General features: G+C 34.3%; 1 protein-coding gene across 1 annotated transcript in view; it reads left to right on the forward strand.

Moving 5' to 3' along the window:
- Positions 1 to 18302, forward strand: part of FRYL (FRY like transcription coactivator) — a 294438-nt gene that overhangs the window by 120549 nt on the left and 155587 nt on the right. The window contains 1 exon segment of the mRNA XM_017878697.1: positions 15993 to 16192. Coding sequence (XP_017734186.1) covers positions 16073 to 16192 — 120 coding nt within the window. The 5' untranslated portion in view covers positions 15993 to 16072.

Here is an 18302-nt window from a genome sequence, read left to right on the forward strand (position 1 = left end):
AAGCTCTGATAAATGTGCACACAAGTAAGATATTGGGTAGGGCTGCAATAATTTTTGTCGGAATGAATTTATAATAGAAAAGAAGGTAGGAGCACAAATATATGACCCCTTTTATAATTTGATTATTAGTATTATGCTACTAATGTCTCTCAGGGGAACAATTCCTGAAGTAGGAATGCATAAAATGATTTTTTAATGATTAAAAAATAAAATTTCATAACATTTTATTTAGTGAATTTCTTGGAAAGAACAGAAAAAAACCTGAATTATTAATAGCCTTTATTAAAAAATGAAAATATTTTTTCCGTTAAATAAATTATATATTTCAAATGTTTCCCCTACCCTCCTGAAGAAAAAAGAAAAAGAAAAAAAATCTATGGGTTTTGTCATCGAACCTAACTTAAAAGCAGCGTATATTATTATAGTTCTTCATCATTAATTATAATAGTGTTTCTTATTTATAAGATGCATTTGCATGCTTTGTATTAATGTTAAATGATACTTTTTATATTAGTCGCTAGAGGCCCTCTGGTTTCAGGGCCTGCTTAGCTGGCAGAATGTTGATGCAGTGCTGCTGAAGTTTGATTATAGTTGAGCTTGTTTCTTTCAGTAACAACAATGAAGTAACATTCATATGGCCTAAATTCAGGATTTTGTCTTTGTGCCAACAGTTTTAGGCATTACTTCTTTTAAAAACTGAATCAGGAACATTCTGTTAAACCAGCTGTGTTGTGAGGATGTTATCATTTAAAAGATTGGCTTAGTTCCCTAAAATTGATAAGACAAAGCAAGGCTCAGTACTGAGATCTGTTCGTGTAATGCTAAGATCACAGATGCATTTACTGTCCATATAATACCTCTTGTAAGCATATTAATTTATAGAATTTATTTTGCACTCATAATTTTATGAGAGCTGATGTTGCAAAGAATTTAGTTTTTATCACAGACATAAAATAGATTGACCTTCTTAAACCATAATTTTATAAGTTAAAATGTGAATAAGATATGATATATTAAGAAACTATATTTGCATAGATTACTTGCATTTTGCACAATGAGAAAAGTTCATAAATTGTTTTAATACTCAGATTTTTTTTTGGATTGTAAAATAGTAAAAGCCAACCCCAAAAAGCACATTATACATTCATCTAAATTTCAGTTAAAATCTGTGTGTTATTTGATTGCAATAATACCATTTGCTGAAGTATTTATAGGTCTGTTATTGTGGTAAATGTTTGCACATGTATCTATGTATACTCACATTATATGCACATACATTCATTAAATCTCTTGTAACCTTCAGCATGAAAATCTCAAGAGGAAAGTTATTGCTGTTTTTCAAAATAGCAACTTTATTGTGAGATTCACATGCTATAAAATTCATAAAGTATTCAATTTGTTAGTTTTTAGTGTATTCCAAAATTGTACAACTATCACCACCATCTAACTGCAGAACGTTTTCATCATCTAAAAAAGAAACCTCATTAATCTACTTTCTGTCACTATGGATTTGTCTATTCTGGACATTCATTTACATGGAATCATACAATGGGTGTTCTTTTGTGACAGGGTTCTTATACGTCCTGTATTTCCAAGATTCATTTATGTCATAACGTGTATTGAATAATGTTCCATTGTATGGATATATCACAATTTGTTTATCCATTCTTCAGGTGATAAATTGCTGTTTTATAGAGTAGTAAATTGGGGCTCAGATAAGCAAAAGAACACTAAGAACACTCCCTCACCCCCCAGAAAATCCCACACTCAAACTCTTTAGCTAACTTTCTTTACTGCTTCATATTTTAATTGAAGGCTTCCTTGATCAAGTGATACCTTAGCAAGATCTGAAGGAAGAAATAGTTAACAGTTTGGGAGATAGGTGGGTGGGCAGAAGGGATATCAACTGCTAGAGGCTGGAGGGAATGGCCGGTTTGGCTGGAGCAGAGAGCTATGGAGAGCATGGTGGGAATGAAGCTGGAAAGTTAAGCAAGGACTAGACCATGTAGAATAGCAAAAACCTTGTTATGGATTTTGGTCTTAATCATAAAATAAATGGGTAACCATTGATGGACTTTGCGACAGTGATTGGGGTGATTTCATCAAGTTTCTGTCTTTGGGGTGGTGCGAGGAGACAAGTTAGGATGCTATTGAAATAGACCACATGTGGGATAAAGGTTGAACAAATGGAAGAAATGTTATTTATTTAGCAAACAAATATATAATACCCACGACATGCGTAGGTACTCTTCTAAGCACTTTACAAAATATTAGCTCATCATTGTTAAGGGAAATATTTAAGAGGTAGGAAAAATAGGTCTTGGGTTAGGTACAGGAGGTAAAGGAGATTTTTAACTAGCTGTTTGCACAACTAATTTTGTAGGGTCATTTACATTATCATTGACATCAGTTTCAGAAATGTATCTGTTGAGAGTTAATGTTGGTCATAGTGGAAAAGAGTCACCTATTGCTTATTGTCAGAATACTCTTATCATCTCTCATATGAATGTGTCTGCTTTGAGAACTAGATCCTTGACAAGAAAGCCAGCTCATTGTACTGTTTAGTAACAACGTGAACTTTTCATGATGGTTCCTGAAAAGTGGGATTTCTAGCTCCAAGTGTCATTGGATTTAGAGTCATGGGCCTGCTTTATCTTTTTTTTTTTTTTTTAATTCTAGCTTCTTAAGCTAGGTTCACCTCATTTGAGAAAGGAAACATTCCATTTTCGAGACTAAACATTTAGTGTTGTGAGAAGTACAGTGTGTGATTATCGGACTCATTATGTATTTGGGTTTCACAATATGCTTTAAAAATTTTTATTGATAAATATTAAAGACATAGTTCACTAATGAGATTTAAAATCAAGAAAATCCAACATAGATGGTCACAATATTCATAGGTAACTGAGAGTATCCAAATGGGTCAGGTGACTGAGAATATGCAAACAGGCCAGAATAATATCTCTGTTAAATTTGACCCTCTATTTTATTAACATTTCTGTCATGACCTTTCTCTGTTTGTACCTGCTGTAGTACTCATATATAGACTCAGTCTTATAGCAGACCCTATATATATATATAGATATATATATCCTATATCTATCTATATCCTATAGATAGATATAGGATATCCTATCCTGTGCTAACATGGGGAGTTTGGTACAGCCCTAGTTCATTAGTTCAAGTGACTTACCATCAGCCCAACTTCACTACAGATTTGGAACTGACTTTGTTCTTCAATTGTAGTATCTGGGCTATCCATTCTTGTGTCAAAGCCTCCATCTGTAATTATTGGTATCTCTTCGTTCCTGAACCTTTCCTGATCAAACTTTGGTATTCCATTTCCTTCAAATGTGGAACTCTGCTCTGATCTTGAAGAGAATGAAGTTCTGCTGACATACCTTTTTGTTGATTAAACCTACCTCCCTAGCTGCGTGCCTATATATTTCCTGTTCATAAACTTTACATTATTCATCTGTTTGCCAGGATAACATCTGCTGTTCTGCTGGACCTCCCTGGTGCTTTTTACCTGTTATCATATTCTCTAGGTACCATCTTCTGCCTCCATAGTTAGATACCTTATAACCTCCAACAATGCTGGTATTCAGTCATTAGGCATCTTTCTGGCTGTAGCTCTTCTGATAGCCCCTCTGTACTGATGGCTTAATATTTTAAGTATTATACCTGCCAGCTCTCTTGCCTATTATAGGCATAGCCTGTGCCAAAGTCTCAAATCACTGGGCTCTGGCCTATTCCACTACTGGTCAAACTCTTAGTCTTCTTTTCTGGAAGTAACTGTTCTGCAGTTGCATTGTCACATTGATAAAACAAGTTTGCTAGCCTTTTGCAGGATGAGAACGGGTCGTGTTTTTTTGGTTATTCTTCCTAGTCTGTTGATGTGTGATACCACAGGACATTGCCTGTTTGATGGAATTTTTGACAATTTTACATCTATTAGTTGGTTTTCATTAAGCGTGCTTTTCCAATTTTAAAATTTTGCTAAATAATTAAAGTTTTAAGGGCTTTAACAGAAAGATAGTCAAAGAGAAATTCATTTGAATGGGGAAGGCTGTAGAATAGAATTTCCAAATTGTCAGACCTGTTCTTTCCAGAAGGTAATGACTTGTAAATGTCATAGAAAATCTTGTAAATTGTTTTATAAGCTGTATTTTCAGTTACATTATTGATATATGACACAGAAAGTAGTCAAGGCATTCATAAAAAATGAGGAACGAATTATTAATATCCATTATCATGCAATATAGTAACAATATAACAAATACAGACTTACATTTGATACATGAAGTTGATCCTTTTCTCTTTAAAATAAGCTGATTATTTTAAATGATATAAATGATTTTGGAACAATATCTGAATGAGAAATTTTTATTATAGGGAGACTATATGGAAGAAAATAAAAAGATGATTCCAGTAACATAGCCTTAGTAATATCGTTGAAGATAAGGTTAGTAGTGTGTTTCTATGTAGAGAGTGCAAGGGCATTGTATTGCCATGATTTGATGTGTAGGGCTTTAATATGGTTAGAATAGAACTACTTGATGGCTCTTATTTGTGGTATTATAATTACAGGTTTCCTTATTTGTGGTGCTCTTGAAACCTTTTAATGATCACAATTAACTTTAAGTAAAATTATTGTATAGAGCCAACTGTTCCATTTTAGAAGAATAGGGTAAGGCAATAGTTCACAACCCTGGCTGTATATTAGAATCAGCTTAGGGAGCTTTCAAAAACATACACATGCCTGGGCGCCACTCCAGAGATTTTGATTCTGACTTAAGGTATGGCCAGAGATGGCCAGCAAAGTTCTGGGTCAAGTCAGAAAGCTTAGCATTGTCAGAATGCTGAGAGTATATATGAAATCTTTTCCATGGGTGGAATCATCATAAACAATATGACAGACAAATTCTTATATGTTTGCCAATTTACTAATTTACAGTGAGAAATATGCCAAGTGGATATTAATGCTAGAGTTGGCAGGCCATCCTTTGCTCTCCTTGTGGGATAAGCTTATACAAAGCTAAATTATTATCAGGAGGTTGCACAGAGAGCCTGAAGATCAAAGAAATGTATGCCCTGTTCTAGGGGCCAGAATATTTATCCTTTTAAGAACACCTTTTCCACAGGGCATTACCTTTTTGTCAGTGCTGTGTTAAATGTTTCATTTCCCTGTACCTTACCTGCAGTAGGTGATATAAGTATTCTTTTTAGTATTTGCCAATCTGATATATATATATATAAAATAAAAGCCCATTGCTGGTTTAATTTGCATTTTCTGGGTACACTGTTGGAACATTTTTTTCATATGCCTGTTGCCTTTTTAGACTTGCTGTTATGTGAATTGCTTATGTATATCTTCTGGCACCTTTTTTTTTTTTTTATTATACCTTTAAGTTCTAGGGTACATGTGCATAACGTGCAGGTTTGTTACATATGTATACTTGTGCCGTGTTGGTGTACTGCACCCATCAACTCATCAGCACCCATCAACTCGTCATTTACATCAGGTATAACTCCCAATGCAATCCCTCCCCCCTCCCCCCTCCCCGTGATAGACCCCGGCGTGTGATGTTCCCCTTCCCGAGTCCAAGTGATCTCATTGTTCAGTTCCCACCTATGAGTGAGAACATGCGGTGTTTGGTTTTCTGTTCTTGCCATAGTTTGCTGAGAATGATGGTTTCCAGCTGCATCCATGTCCCTACAAAGGACTCAAACTCATCCTTTTTTATGGCTGCATAGTATTCCATGGTATATATGTGGCACCTTTTCTTTATTGTGTTGTCTGTTTCTTGTTATTTTATAAGAGCTCTTTGAATGTTTTATATTTTCTGTCATCTACATTATAAATATTTCTCCAACTTTGTCTTGTTTATGGTATCATTTACCCTAAATATTTTAAATTCGTATTTGGTTAAAGGCATTTATCTTTAAAAAATATACAATTTGGGGTTTGCTCTCTAGGCTACAGGTCTTTTCACCCCTTGATTATATAGGAAGATTCCTAATTTTTTCTAAGGTTTTGAAAAATGAATTTTTAACTTCATGTCCATCTGGACTTTGGTTTTTTTGTTTGTTTGTTTTATCCAGTCAGGTTTGGAATCTGATGGACTTCGGTTGTTGAGTATAGTATATTTATTTTTTCTTTAGATGAATGGCCAGATGTTTCAACATTATTACTAAATAATCTTTTCCCTTCTAATTTTGCCAATGTGAATTCTTACTCTGTAATGCAGGGGATTCTCTTTTCTCTCTCTCCCTTTTTTTTTTTTTAAATTATCTGATTTATCTACACTTATGCCTACTGTGTTGATTATTGTTATATTGTGTTCTGATGTAATCATACTATGTTCTGATATATGTCTTGATTATAGTTATGTTCTGATTATAGTTGATTTCAAAAAATATTCTTTGTATTTTTTAAAGTAACTTTTTCGGCTTTTCTTGAGTGTTTATTCCTCCATGTATACTGTAATATAGATTTATCCAATAAACCTAGACAAAATAGTATCAAAATTGTAGTTGGATGGCCGGGCGCGGTTGCTCACACCTGTAATCACAGCACTTTGGGAGGCCGAGGTAGGCAGATCACCTGAGGTCGGCAGTTCCAGATCAGCCTGACCAACATGGAGAAACCCTGTCTCTACTAAATGCAAAATTAGCCAGCATGGTGGTGCATGCCTGTAATCCCAGCTACTTGGGAGGCTGAGGCAGGAGAATCGCTTGATCCTGGGAGGCAGAGGTTGCAGTGAGCCGAGATCATGCTATTGCACTCCAGCCTGGGCAATAAGAGCAAAACTTCATGTCAAAAAAAAAAATTTTTTTTTTAGTTGGAGGTTTGCTAATTAATATATTAATTTTATGAAAATTGACACATGATAAATCCTTCCATCTATGACTGTGTCTTTCCACATGTTCAGATCTTCCTTTATATCTTTTATATTAAGAAGCGCTTGTCATTTCTTCTGTGTAAAGTCCTATGCTTTTCTTATTAAATTTATTTCTACTGATTTTATTTTTGTGAATATAAGTTTTTTAAAATCAATTTCTATTTCTAGGTGATTATTGGTAGTTAATAAAGTTTCATATCTTTTTTAATGTTGGTAACAGTGATTTAATTTTTTAATATTATTTCATTTACTTACAATTTCCAGGATGGTGTTGAATAGCAAGGCAAAAATCAGCACTTTAGTTTCTGTTTTTAATCGAAAGAGGTTTGTTTTGAAGCCTGTATTATTTGCTGCTGATGTTTGTTAAATATTTTATTTGTTTTCTTTGTCTCTGGCTGCTGGATACCATTAGGTGTACAGTTTTGTTACTTTGTTTGCTAATTGAGTGTAGGTCAGACTGCTACCGTCTTTTAATAAGCAATCCCAAGAGTGATGGAAGGGAAAGTAGCCTAAGCTAGCAGCAGTTAAAAGCCTGTTAAGCTAGTAGGAGGGAGCCCCGTTGCTTCTTGTCTTTTCTCATCATCTCACCCTCTGAGCTACAGAGGACTTATCCCATCTTTTTCGATTCTGGTCAGCTTCATAAGCAGTCAGAGAAAAGGGCTACACATCTCTATGTAGTTGTCAACCTCCCCCAGTCCCTGGGTCCAGGTATGTTTGCTGGATGAGGTCCTACAGGATTCTGGTGTTTACAGAACTATTTTATGTTGATTCGCAGGTCCATTTCCAGCTCAAGGAGAAAGGCAGCCACAATAGCTGTTTCACTGGCAGTGAATATTTATATGGGGGGAGGAGTGGAGAACAAAAATGAAAACAACATTCTTGTTCTTACATATACTCATGGTTGCATTGTAATTCAGCTTGTTAATTTGCTAGAAGGGAAGCAAAAGAGGTTAAATTTGACCAAGATTATAACGATAATGAGTAGCCAAGTCAAATCTAGAGCCCTTGTCTTCTGGCTCCGAGGTCTATGCACATTTTTAAAATACTTCATTATCTCTAGGTTTTTAGAATAGTTTCTTAGCTGAGCTCCCAAAGGTTACCAAAAAAGCACAAGAAAATAATAACCTCAAGGAAACTATAGCTGAGTGAATAATGGATTATTTGGACGATATGTCATTTTTCTTGAGCTTTACAATAAGTGATACTTCTGTAGTAGACTTCAAGTAAAAAACATTGGACATATGCCAAAGATGTCATAGGACTTCTATGTTTAGAAACTCTTTTCAATGAGAATAGTTTAGGATAAATAAACATTTTAGGGACAGCTGTCCAAAGAACAAGCAGAAGTAATAATTTTCTGTCCATTGAAATGGAACCAGAAGCAAAACATTGAATTGGATAGTGAGGGAAAATGATTTCATTTGCACAAAATAGAAACAAAGTATTTAGGTATAGAATTAATAAGAGTTAGATCTCTCCTCTGAAGGAAAGTATACATTTTTTTTTCTCTAGGTACACAAAAGAAGATGAGTTAATGGAGGTGTGTCAAAAGCCAAAAAGTTTTATAATATAAAGATGTCAAGTTTTTTTCACATAAGTTTGTGAAGGTATGTGTAAGCTTGAAAGTATGAGTGACAATAACTGAAGATGGTGAATACATAGGAATATTTGTCTCTGCAAATAATAAAACCTATTATAAAGGTGTAACAATTAAAAGTCTGGTACTCACACAAACACAGATTTTTAATGAGCAGAATGGAAAGCCTAGAAAAGCATATTTGAGTATGGATTTAGTTTATGATAGTGAGTAAATCAGTGACAGAATTTCAGTAAATGAACCCAAGAGAATTGATTAAATATTGAGGAAAAAAGATAAAATCTTTATTTTGTATCAGTAACTCAAATAAGTTACAATTGGATGACAAATTTAAATGGAACAAATAAAGCGAACTGAAGAAGAATTAAAATATAGATAAGTAGTTAATCGAAATGGGGAGACTTTTTTGCTCTTTTTAAGCAAATGAATTAGAAGATACAACCAAAATATTAGATTTGGGAAATATTTATTTTAAGCAAACAGTATGATAAGAATTTGGACCTTTAAAGCAGGGAAGCATCCATCCGCATTTGGTGATTATGGAAGAAATGAAGTTATTGATGGAAAGTTCTTAGCAACCAGGACCCAAGTTTGTGTTCCAGCGCTGCCACTCCCATGTGACAGTAGCTTTAATTTGGAGTCAGTTTCTTCATCATAAATACACTATAACTAGGAGTGATGTTCTGGATCTAATTCCTACAAGCCAGTCGTTAAGCCATTCGTGGCTTAAGTGCCTCTGGGGTATGAATATTTATACCAGGGATATTGGCAAAAGCTACAAATTGGGACCCTCTCCCCTGCCTTTTGTTTTCTTTTGTTTTTAAGAGAGCCATTTACCAGCATATTACTTGAAATAAGAATAGATTTGTTAGACTAAAAAGATAATATTTTATATATTAAATTATGTTTTTTTCCCACTGGAAATAAACAGCATCTGGTATGCTTTTCACTAACATGGAGGAATTTTGAGGTATCCTTGCCTTCTAAAGCCCACTCTCTGCTCTTGATAAGCTATATCTGTACATCAAATGATATTTTCTGATTACAACTCTCAACACACACAGCATACACATTACTTGTATTTCCTTTTTTCCTCTTCACATTAGTTGCTTTCAAATGTACAGTTTTCCTCTGGATAGGTAGTTGAAAGGTCTGGTACTGACACCAGTTCAACTGACCTCACCAGAAGTTGAAATTTGCTATTTGCTCTTATTCCTCAATGCTGATTTTGCTTTTTTTGTTTACTACTTTTAATCTATCTGCCATATAAGCCGATTGGTGTTTTTGACATTTTCATTTTAATTGACTTATAAACTGTGAACTGTCTTTGAGCGTGATCCAAGTATGTTGTTATTTTAAGCTCCAGCTTGAGCTGTTGTTTATTTTCACTCTTCCCAGGCACTTTGGTTCTGGCTGACAGGGATAGGATAGGCTTGTTATTCTTTTCTTTGGCTTTTATTTTGTAAATTAATCAGCTTTATTTTTTAACATAATTTCAGGTTTACAGAAAACTTGAGTAGAACATAGTGAGTTCTCACATAGGCTCCCTCCACTCCCAATTTCTGCCTTTTAGTGTGGTATGTTTGTTACCATTGATGAAACAATATTGAGACATTATTATTAACTAAAGTTTACGTTCCAGTTAACTCTTTGGGTTGCACATTCTGTAGGTTTTGACAGATGTATAATGACATGTATCCACCATATATTGTCCTACAGAGGAGTTTCACTGCCCTAAAAATACTGTGTTCCACCTATTCATTCCTCCCTTCTCCCAAGCCCTGGTAATCATTGATCTTTTTATTGACTCTTTTCCAGAATGTCATATAGTTGTAGTTATACAGTATGTAGCCTTTTCGGATTGGCTTCTTTCACTTAGAAATATACACTTAAGGTTCCTTCATGTCTTTACATAACTTGATAACTCATTTCTTTTTAGCACTGAGTAATATTTCATTGTCTGAATATATCACAGTGTATCCATTCACCTACTGAATGACAGTTTGGTTGCTTCCAAGTTTTAACAGTTATGAATAAAGCTGCTGTAAGCATCCATGTGGAGATTTTTTGTGGACATACGTCTTCAGCTCCTGTGGGTAGATACAAGGGAGCATGTTTCCTGGATCGTGTGGTAAGAATATGTTTAGTTTTGAAAAAAAATGACCGAACTATCTTTTAAAGTGTCTGTACTATTTTGCATTCCCATCAGTAATTAATGACAGTCCTTGTTGCTCCATGTCCTCGCATTTGGTGTTGTTAGTTTTGGACATTAGTCATTCTAATTCAGCATGTAGTAGTGTATCATTGTTGTTTTAATTTGCAATTCCCTGAAGACATATGAAGTTGCACATCTTTTCATATGCTTATTTGCCATCTGTATGTCTTCTTCTGGTAAGGTGTATTAAATCTGGTGCCCATTTTTTACTTGTGTTGTTTGTTTTCTGGTGGTTGAGTTTTAAGAGTACTTTATGTATTTTGTATACCAGTCTTATATCAAGTATGTATTTTGCAATTTTTTTCTCCCAATCTGTGGCTTGTCTTTTCATGCCCTTAACAGTGTCTTGCAGAGCTCGAGGCTTCATTTTAATACTTTTTTTAAAGTATCCTGGATCATGGTTTTGACTAAAAAGTCACCCGTCAAACCCAAGATCACTTAGATTTTCTCCTATCTGCTAGGGGTTTAATAGTTTTGCATTTCACATCTAGATCTATGATCCATTTTCAGTTAATTTTTGTGGAAGGTATAAGTTCTGTATCTAGATTTTTCTTTTTAGCATGTGGATGTCTAGTTGTTCCAGCACTATTATTTGTGGCAAGGTCTCATTTCTTCATTGAATTGCCTTTGCTTACTTGTCAAAGATCAGTTGATAGTATTTGTGTGGATCTGTTTCTGGGCTCTCTATTCTATACCATTGATCGGTTAGTCTGTTCTTTAACCAGTACCATACTGTCTTGATTACTCTTGAAGTCACATCCTGTCAGTCCTCTGACAGTTTTCTTCTGCTTCAATATTGTGCTGGCTGTTCTGGGTTATTTGCCTTTGCATATAAGCTTCAGAAGAAGTTTGTTGATATATACCAATTAACTTGGGGGGTAGGCTGCTTTCTAAACTAAAAATTTTGTGTTTGCTTTTTAAAGTCAGATTTTTTTTTTTTTTAATTTTACTTTTAAGTTCTGGGATACACGTGCAGAACATGCAGGTTTGTTACATAGGTATACAAATGCCATGTTGGTTTGCTGCACCTATCAACCCGTCATCTATGTTAGGTATTTCTCCTAATGCTATCCCTCCCTTAGCCTCCCACCCCGCAACAGGCCCTAGTGTATGATGTTCCCCTCCCTGTGTCCTTTTGTTCTCATTGTTCAACTCCCACTTATGAGTGAGAACATGCGGTGTTTGGTTTTCTGTTCTTGTGTTAGTTTGCTGAGAATGTTTTCCAGCTTCATCCATATCCCTGCAAAGGACATAAACACATCCTTTTTTATGGCTGCATAGTATTCCATGGTGTATAGGTGCCACATTTTCTTTACCCAGTCTGTCATTGATGGACGTTTGGGTTGGTTCCAAGTCTTTGCTATTGTGGACAGTGCCACAATAAGCATACGTGTGCATGTGTCTTTATAGTAGAATGACTTACAATCCTTTGGGTATACCCAGTAATGAGATTGCCGGGTCAAATGTTATTTCTGGTTCTAGATCCTTGAGGAATCACCATACTGTCTTCCACAATGGTTGAACTAATTTACAGTCCCACCAGCAGTGAAAGCGTTCCTGTTTCTCCACACGCTCTCCAGCATCTGTTGTTTCCTGACTTTTTAATGATTGCCATTCTAACTGGCGTGAGATGGTATCTGATTGTAAAGTCACAGATATTTTTTACTTTTGTTCTTGTTCCAAAGCCTTTACCTTCTACTTTTCTTTTGTAGATAGTCATCAAAATTTTATTATTAGACAATATGATGTATAAATAATAATTATTGTAATACTAAGCAATTGTATGTTATGTAAAAATTTCTGTTATGTAAGTGTGTTCATAAATATATGCATATAATATGTGTATACCTATGTAAGTTTGTGGCTATGAGGTAGTAGCACAAAGATTTTTTTTTTTAAATCCTTAAAGACCTCTTCTTGGGGGTGAGGAAGCTAGAGGCAGCTTCCACAGTCTTCATTTTGGTTATTTTAGACCACATCTACCTGTAGGGATTTTAAAATACCCCAATTGTTGAGAACTAGTGTGTATTTTGAGGGCTGTTACTATTCAGAATGTTGTGTATAAAAGCATAATGGAGTCAGAAAAAAGCAGAGATCTGCTGCTGTAATGAACTCAGACACACCTAATTGTAAGAGTTATACATTATTTCTCTTCTCACTTTTCTCTTCTTTTGACTGAATTTAAATTTATTTTGTAATGGTTTAGGAGTCTCATCAGTGTGAAAAGACAATTGTTTTATTAAATATACTAAATACAGTGCTATGGAGAGTGTAAGCCATCCAAAATACTGATATTTAGTTTTATTTGAGCTTTAAGAGACAGAGCAGGAATGTTAACTTTTAGATTCCCAAATTTTAATTATTCAGGTCCTGTTTTATTCTTATTATTAGCAGTTAGAGTTTAGTAGATTTATATTCCAAGTATGTTTAATATGACATGAGATTTTTCCAGTTTGTAATTCAATGCTTGAATTGCAGTCTTAAGACTTAGCTTAACAGTTATGTCTTTCTTCTCTCATAGGCTTACATAAATCTTTCAAAATTTTGGGTTAGCATGTAGAGAAATATTACAACTTACCATTATAAGGTATTTAATGCAAGAAGTCAGGTAACTTAACTTAATCTAGTTATATGGAAGCTAGCCTTTCTTCTGCTGCTTGGAGTGATCATCCCTGTTTCTCTCCTATTAGCAGAAAATGAAAAGAATTCACATGTCTTTACTAAGGCTGAACATTATGATGAAATATAAAGTTGAGGGGACAACTTTGATGGATGAAAATGTTACCTGATTTTTATTTGTGTTCAGAATATTAATGAAATTAAATATTACTGGACTCCTCCATTATTGTTTGTAAGTTGTTTGTTCATGTCCTTGTCCTTATTTCAGTTTGGGGGTATGGGTGTTTTGCTAGTTGATTTCATCACAGCTTTGTGTGTAGAAACAAAAGTGATTAACTGTGTGTTTATTATATGCCCACATATTTTTTCCTGCTGTCTAATTTTACTTTGGTTTTATATACATATATATATATATACACATATATATATACATATATATACATATATATATACATACATATACATATATATACATATATATATATACACATATATAGGATCNTTTTAAGAAAGTAACAGTAAAGGCAAGTTATTTGTGAAGTCATTTTAAGTAAAGTTTTTTTCTTTGTAGGAAAAATGTTTAAAGGCTAAAATGTCATTTTAAAAGTTTTTACTTCATTAAAATTTAGAATTGAAGTACTAGGTTAGTTATAAGGTTCTTGTTTTTTTTTTTTATTTTTTTTTATAAGGTTCTTGTTTAGTTACATTTACTGTAAAGTTAAAGCTGGAGAAACTTTGTAACTGTTATAACCTTATGAATCTTAATTAAAGGAAAAGATATAGTTTGTATCCACTACCTTAAGTTAAATTATAGTACTCTTAATGATCCAAAATAATTTTTTAAAAATTTGAGAGCTCTTCTTTTTTTCCACAATGACATTTGTTAACAGATTCCCTCTTTGATAATACACAATGTTGGATCATGAAACAGAGTAAACAAACAGGTCATTGTTTAAAATAATGTACACTGTGTTCAGAGGACTATGAGTTTTTGTTTTGAGTTGTTTTATTATATAATTTTAGTTCTAGAATACAGTACATAATGTATTTTAACATGATATGATACAAAGGTACTTACTTTAGATATAATATTAATAATTTGTGATATTCTTTAGATTACTTTTACAGATTTGTGTATTTTGACCTATGTGGTAGACTAAGTTTTTTTTAATTTGACAGAAAAAGTTTTTAGTAAGTTTTGAATTTATGTATTTAGAACAAATTTATTATCCTATAGTTATATACACATAGACACAAACACAGGAAATCAGAATTTGAGTAATTGTGTTCTGCTTCCTTTTTAAAGGAAGGGGCTCAAGGGCAGTCTCTGGAGTTCAGGTTGAGGTGGAGAAGCACAGACTTACAGTTTCTCCATGAATATTCTAAGTCGAAAAAGGCAACATAAGCTGAAGTTAGAGGATATGGGATCGACATAACAACATATGGGATCAATATGGAGGTGACTGGAAAACTTGTATGTAGGAAGTCAAGTAGGCTGCCCAGGCAGTCAGAAGAACAGAGTAGGTGAAGCCACACAGCATGCAGTGGTGTGTCTTCTTTTGGGGCCAAGCCTGATGCAGCTTACTATTTGCCAGCCCCGTGTCATCTCCATCTGAGTAAATGGCACCACTATCCTTTGAGTGATTCAAGTAAAAATGCTGTGAGTCATCGTTAGTTCCTTTCTCTCACTTCACTGATTAACCCACTAATATATGACAAGTCTTAAATACTTTTCTTTCTTTCCTGTGCTGTTACCATCCTCTTAGTCCAAGCTGCAATTATCTCACCTAGATGTCTGTAATGGCTTCCCTGGGTCTACATTTTTCCTCTTTCAATCGATTCTCCAGAGGTGCCAGAGAGATTTTTATAAAGAGAAAGCCAGATCCTATCCCTCTCCATATTAATGCTTTCCACTGAATTTTAATTGCATTTGGAATAAAATCGAATTTTCTTACAAAATTCTTAAAGGTCTTCTGTGACTTGCTCCCTGACTACTGATTCTGACCTTATCGCATATCCCCTTCCACCTCTGCTTCTTCCCTTAAGTGCCAGCCATACTGGTCTTTCTGTTTTTTAACCATGCACATTTAGTCTTGTGTTTTCTGTTCCTGGTGCTTTGTCTTGCTCCCTCATTTTAAAAATCATTTAGGCCTAAGTTTAAATGTAGCTTCTGCAATGAGGTCTTCACTGAGCATATTTTCCAAAGTAGTGTTGTTTTTCAGTTCCCCAGTCCCATTTGTGTTTCATTTATTCACATCTGTTTTATTTCCTTTATTGCATTTGACTCTCTGATTAGAATCCATTCATTCATTCAGCAAATACTGTGCACCTGATCTATGCTAGGCATTGTTCTAGATACTTGGGATGTACCGTGAACAACAACAACAAAACAAAACAAAAGAGAATCCCTGTTCTTACTTCCACATTAGTAGGATGGAGAGAGAAACAGTATATAATATACATGATATGTAATTGAATTATAAATATGTTAGTATGTTAGAAAGTGACAAGTGAAATAGACAAAATGGACTGTGGTAGAGGAGACTGGGAGAACTGGTTGAGGGTTAGAGGCAGCTTACAAAGGAAATAGGGTAGTTACGGTAGGCCTCTTAAGTTGATTATTAAAGTAGAGTTCTTTTGTTTATTTTACTTTTAGCTTCAGCACCAGTCAGCAAAGTGAATAAGTACTGTGCTTCTTCCAACTTTCATTCCACTTGGGGAGAAAAGAACATCATCATGTCAAACATTACGATTGACCCAGATGTCAAACCTGGGGAATATGTCATCAAGAGCCTTTTTGCAGAATTTGCTGTTCAAGCTGAAAAGAAAATTGAAGTGGTAATGGCTGAACCCTTGGTGAGTAGAGCTGACCTATAAATCTGAAATATTTTCTTGACTTTTGTATTAGCCACTATAATACAGATTTTTCAAAGGAAATAATATACTTGAAAAAATATTAAGGGATAGTGGTGATGTAGAAAGCTGCACCAACTTTAGAATCCACTTTGATAAGTTACTGCAGGTCACAAAAGAACAAAAAGGAACTTCAACAGTGGGAATTGTGGAAACAGATAAAACATAGGAAATAAAGGAAAATTAGGATATATTGTGAGTTAACACTAAGATCACAGCCAAACTTATAATAAAGAAGAGAACGTATTTTTACATGTGTATTGTATGAGACATACTTGGAGAATGTGAGAAGCTCTATTTGATTAGAGCCCATGATGAGGAGGAGGGAAGAGAAAGACTGTAAACAAATATGAGTCAGTTTCTGAAGAGTTGTGAATGCTATTGTGATGGATAATATGGTGGTTGAACAATAGAGGGAGAAAACATTGAGAGCAGAGACTATTTAGCTATTGTACATAGTTCAGGGTGGAATGAAAGGGGTCTTGAACTATGATTTTAAAAAAGGTTACAGAAGAAAGTAAGAGAATTAACATTAAGTAAAAATCAACAGGACTTGACAAGTAATTAAATAGGGGGCATTTTGAGTGAAAGTTAAGGGTTAAAGATGTTCTGGAGTGTTAGTAAAGTTGATAATGTATTTACTTTGGTAAAGTACACAGGAATATCTTTGGGTACAAAAGGTGGATAAAATAATTTTTTTGTTTGTGTACCTTAAACTTGAGATACTGGTAATCTCACCACATGGAATTAGTTGCTTGATTGGTAGTTGGAAGTTCTTTTTGAGAACTCAAGAGATGGTAACTAGAACTACAGATTTTGGTATCATCTATATGAAGGTGTAAATTGAAGCCAAAAGAGCAGACGATGATTTCAAGGGAAAGAAAATACAGAATTATTATTGCTAATAGTGTAGAGCAGCAGAGTACAATGAACATTGAGAGAAGTGGTTATTGGATTTGGAAATAAGCAGAAATAAAACAACAGTTTTACCTTTTAGATATAACTACAGGAAGTAACTTTAACTCTCTGCCACCTTATAGAGGCGACAGTTTAGGTTACTCTTTGGGCCGGAAGGAAGTGGGTATGTGATGTACTAAGAACACAGTGTAGGTTCGATGTAGGATGATGCTAATTGAGGGGAAGGTGAAGGATGTAACAGCTGAAACTCACTCCTTACACAACTGAATTAGGGATAGCTATTCACCACCAATTTGAGATTCAGAGGGTTTGTTACGGCTGACTGAGGAGTTAGGCACAATAATATATTGGCTTTGGAACCTGTATACTTGTTCAGCCTGTTACAGTTCCTTAAAAGGATGAGAGAGGGAAACAACAGAAGGGAGGATAGGGCAGGAAGAAAGTTGAAGGAGGTATTGTCAATGCTCTTATTTTCTTAGTGAAGTAGACTTGAAATTGCTGCAAAGGTGAGTTTCTTCCCAGTGATTAAGTAGAGAAAACTACCCTGAGGAAAGCGTCTATGAAATAATGTGTTCTGGGATCTAATACATAATAATGGCCAAATGTATATTTCAAAATTGTGCAGATATTTATATTCAATTTAAATCATCCCATGATTGCTTTCCACATAACAAATTGATTATTTTTGTACTAATGTATATATATTTGTGTATATTGTATAATGTATATATAGCATATATAGACAGCATATACATTATTAATATAAAGTTCTGTTTTAGAAGGATTGCAAAAGCCTATAGCATGAGTTCATGATTATAAGATTTGATTATAAATATGCTTAAGCTACAGAGTGTTAGTTTTCTTTTTCAGTGGTCTCTGAATTACAAGATAAATTACTACACTAGTCTACTTAAACAGCATACAGTAAGAAAGGGAACAACTTTAAAAAAATTTAAGAATTTATTATGGAAAATGTCAAACATATATAAAACTAAAGATTATGATATAATGAACACTTGGGACCCATCACCTGTCCTCAGCAATTTTCAAGTCACACAGCACATTTTAAAAACACTTTCTTTTATAAAATATTTTATAGTAGTATCCTGTGATACAGTCCTACCAGTTCTCAAAT

Source organism: Rhinopithecus bieti, unplaced genomic scaffold, assembly GCF_001698545.2.
Source record: "Rhinopithecus bieti isolate Rb0 unplaced genomic scaffold, ASM169854v2 scaffold_11787, whole genome shotgun sequence".
Taxonomy (NCBI): domain Eukaryota; kingdom Metazoa; phylum Chordata; class Mammalia; order Primates; family Cercopithecidae; genus Rhinopithecus; species Rhinopithecus bieti.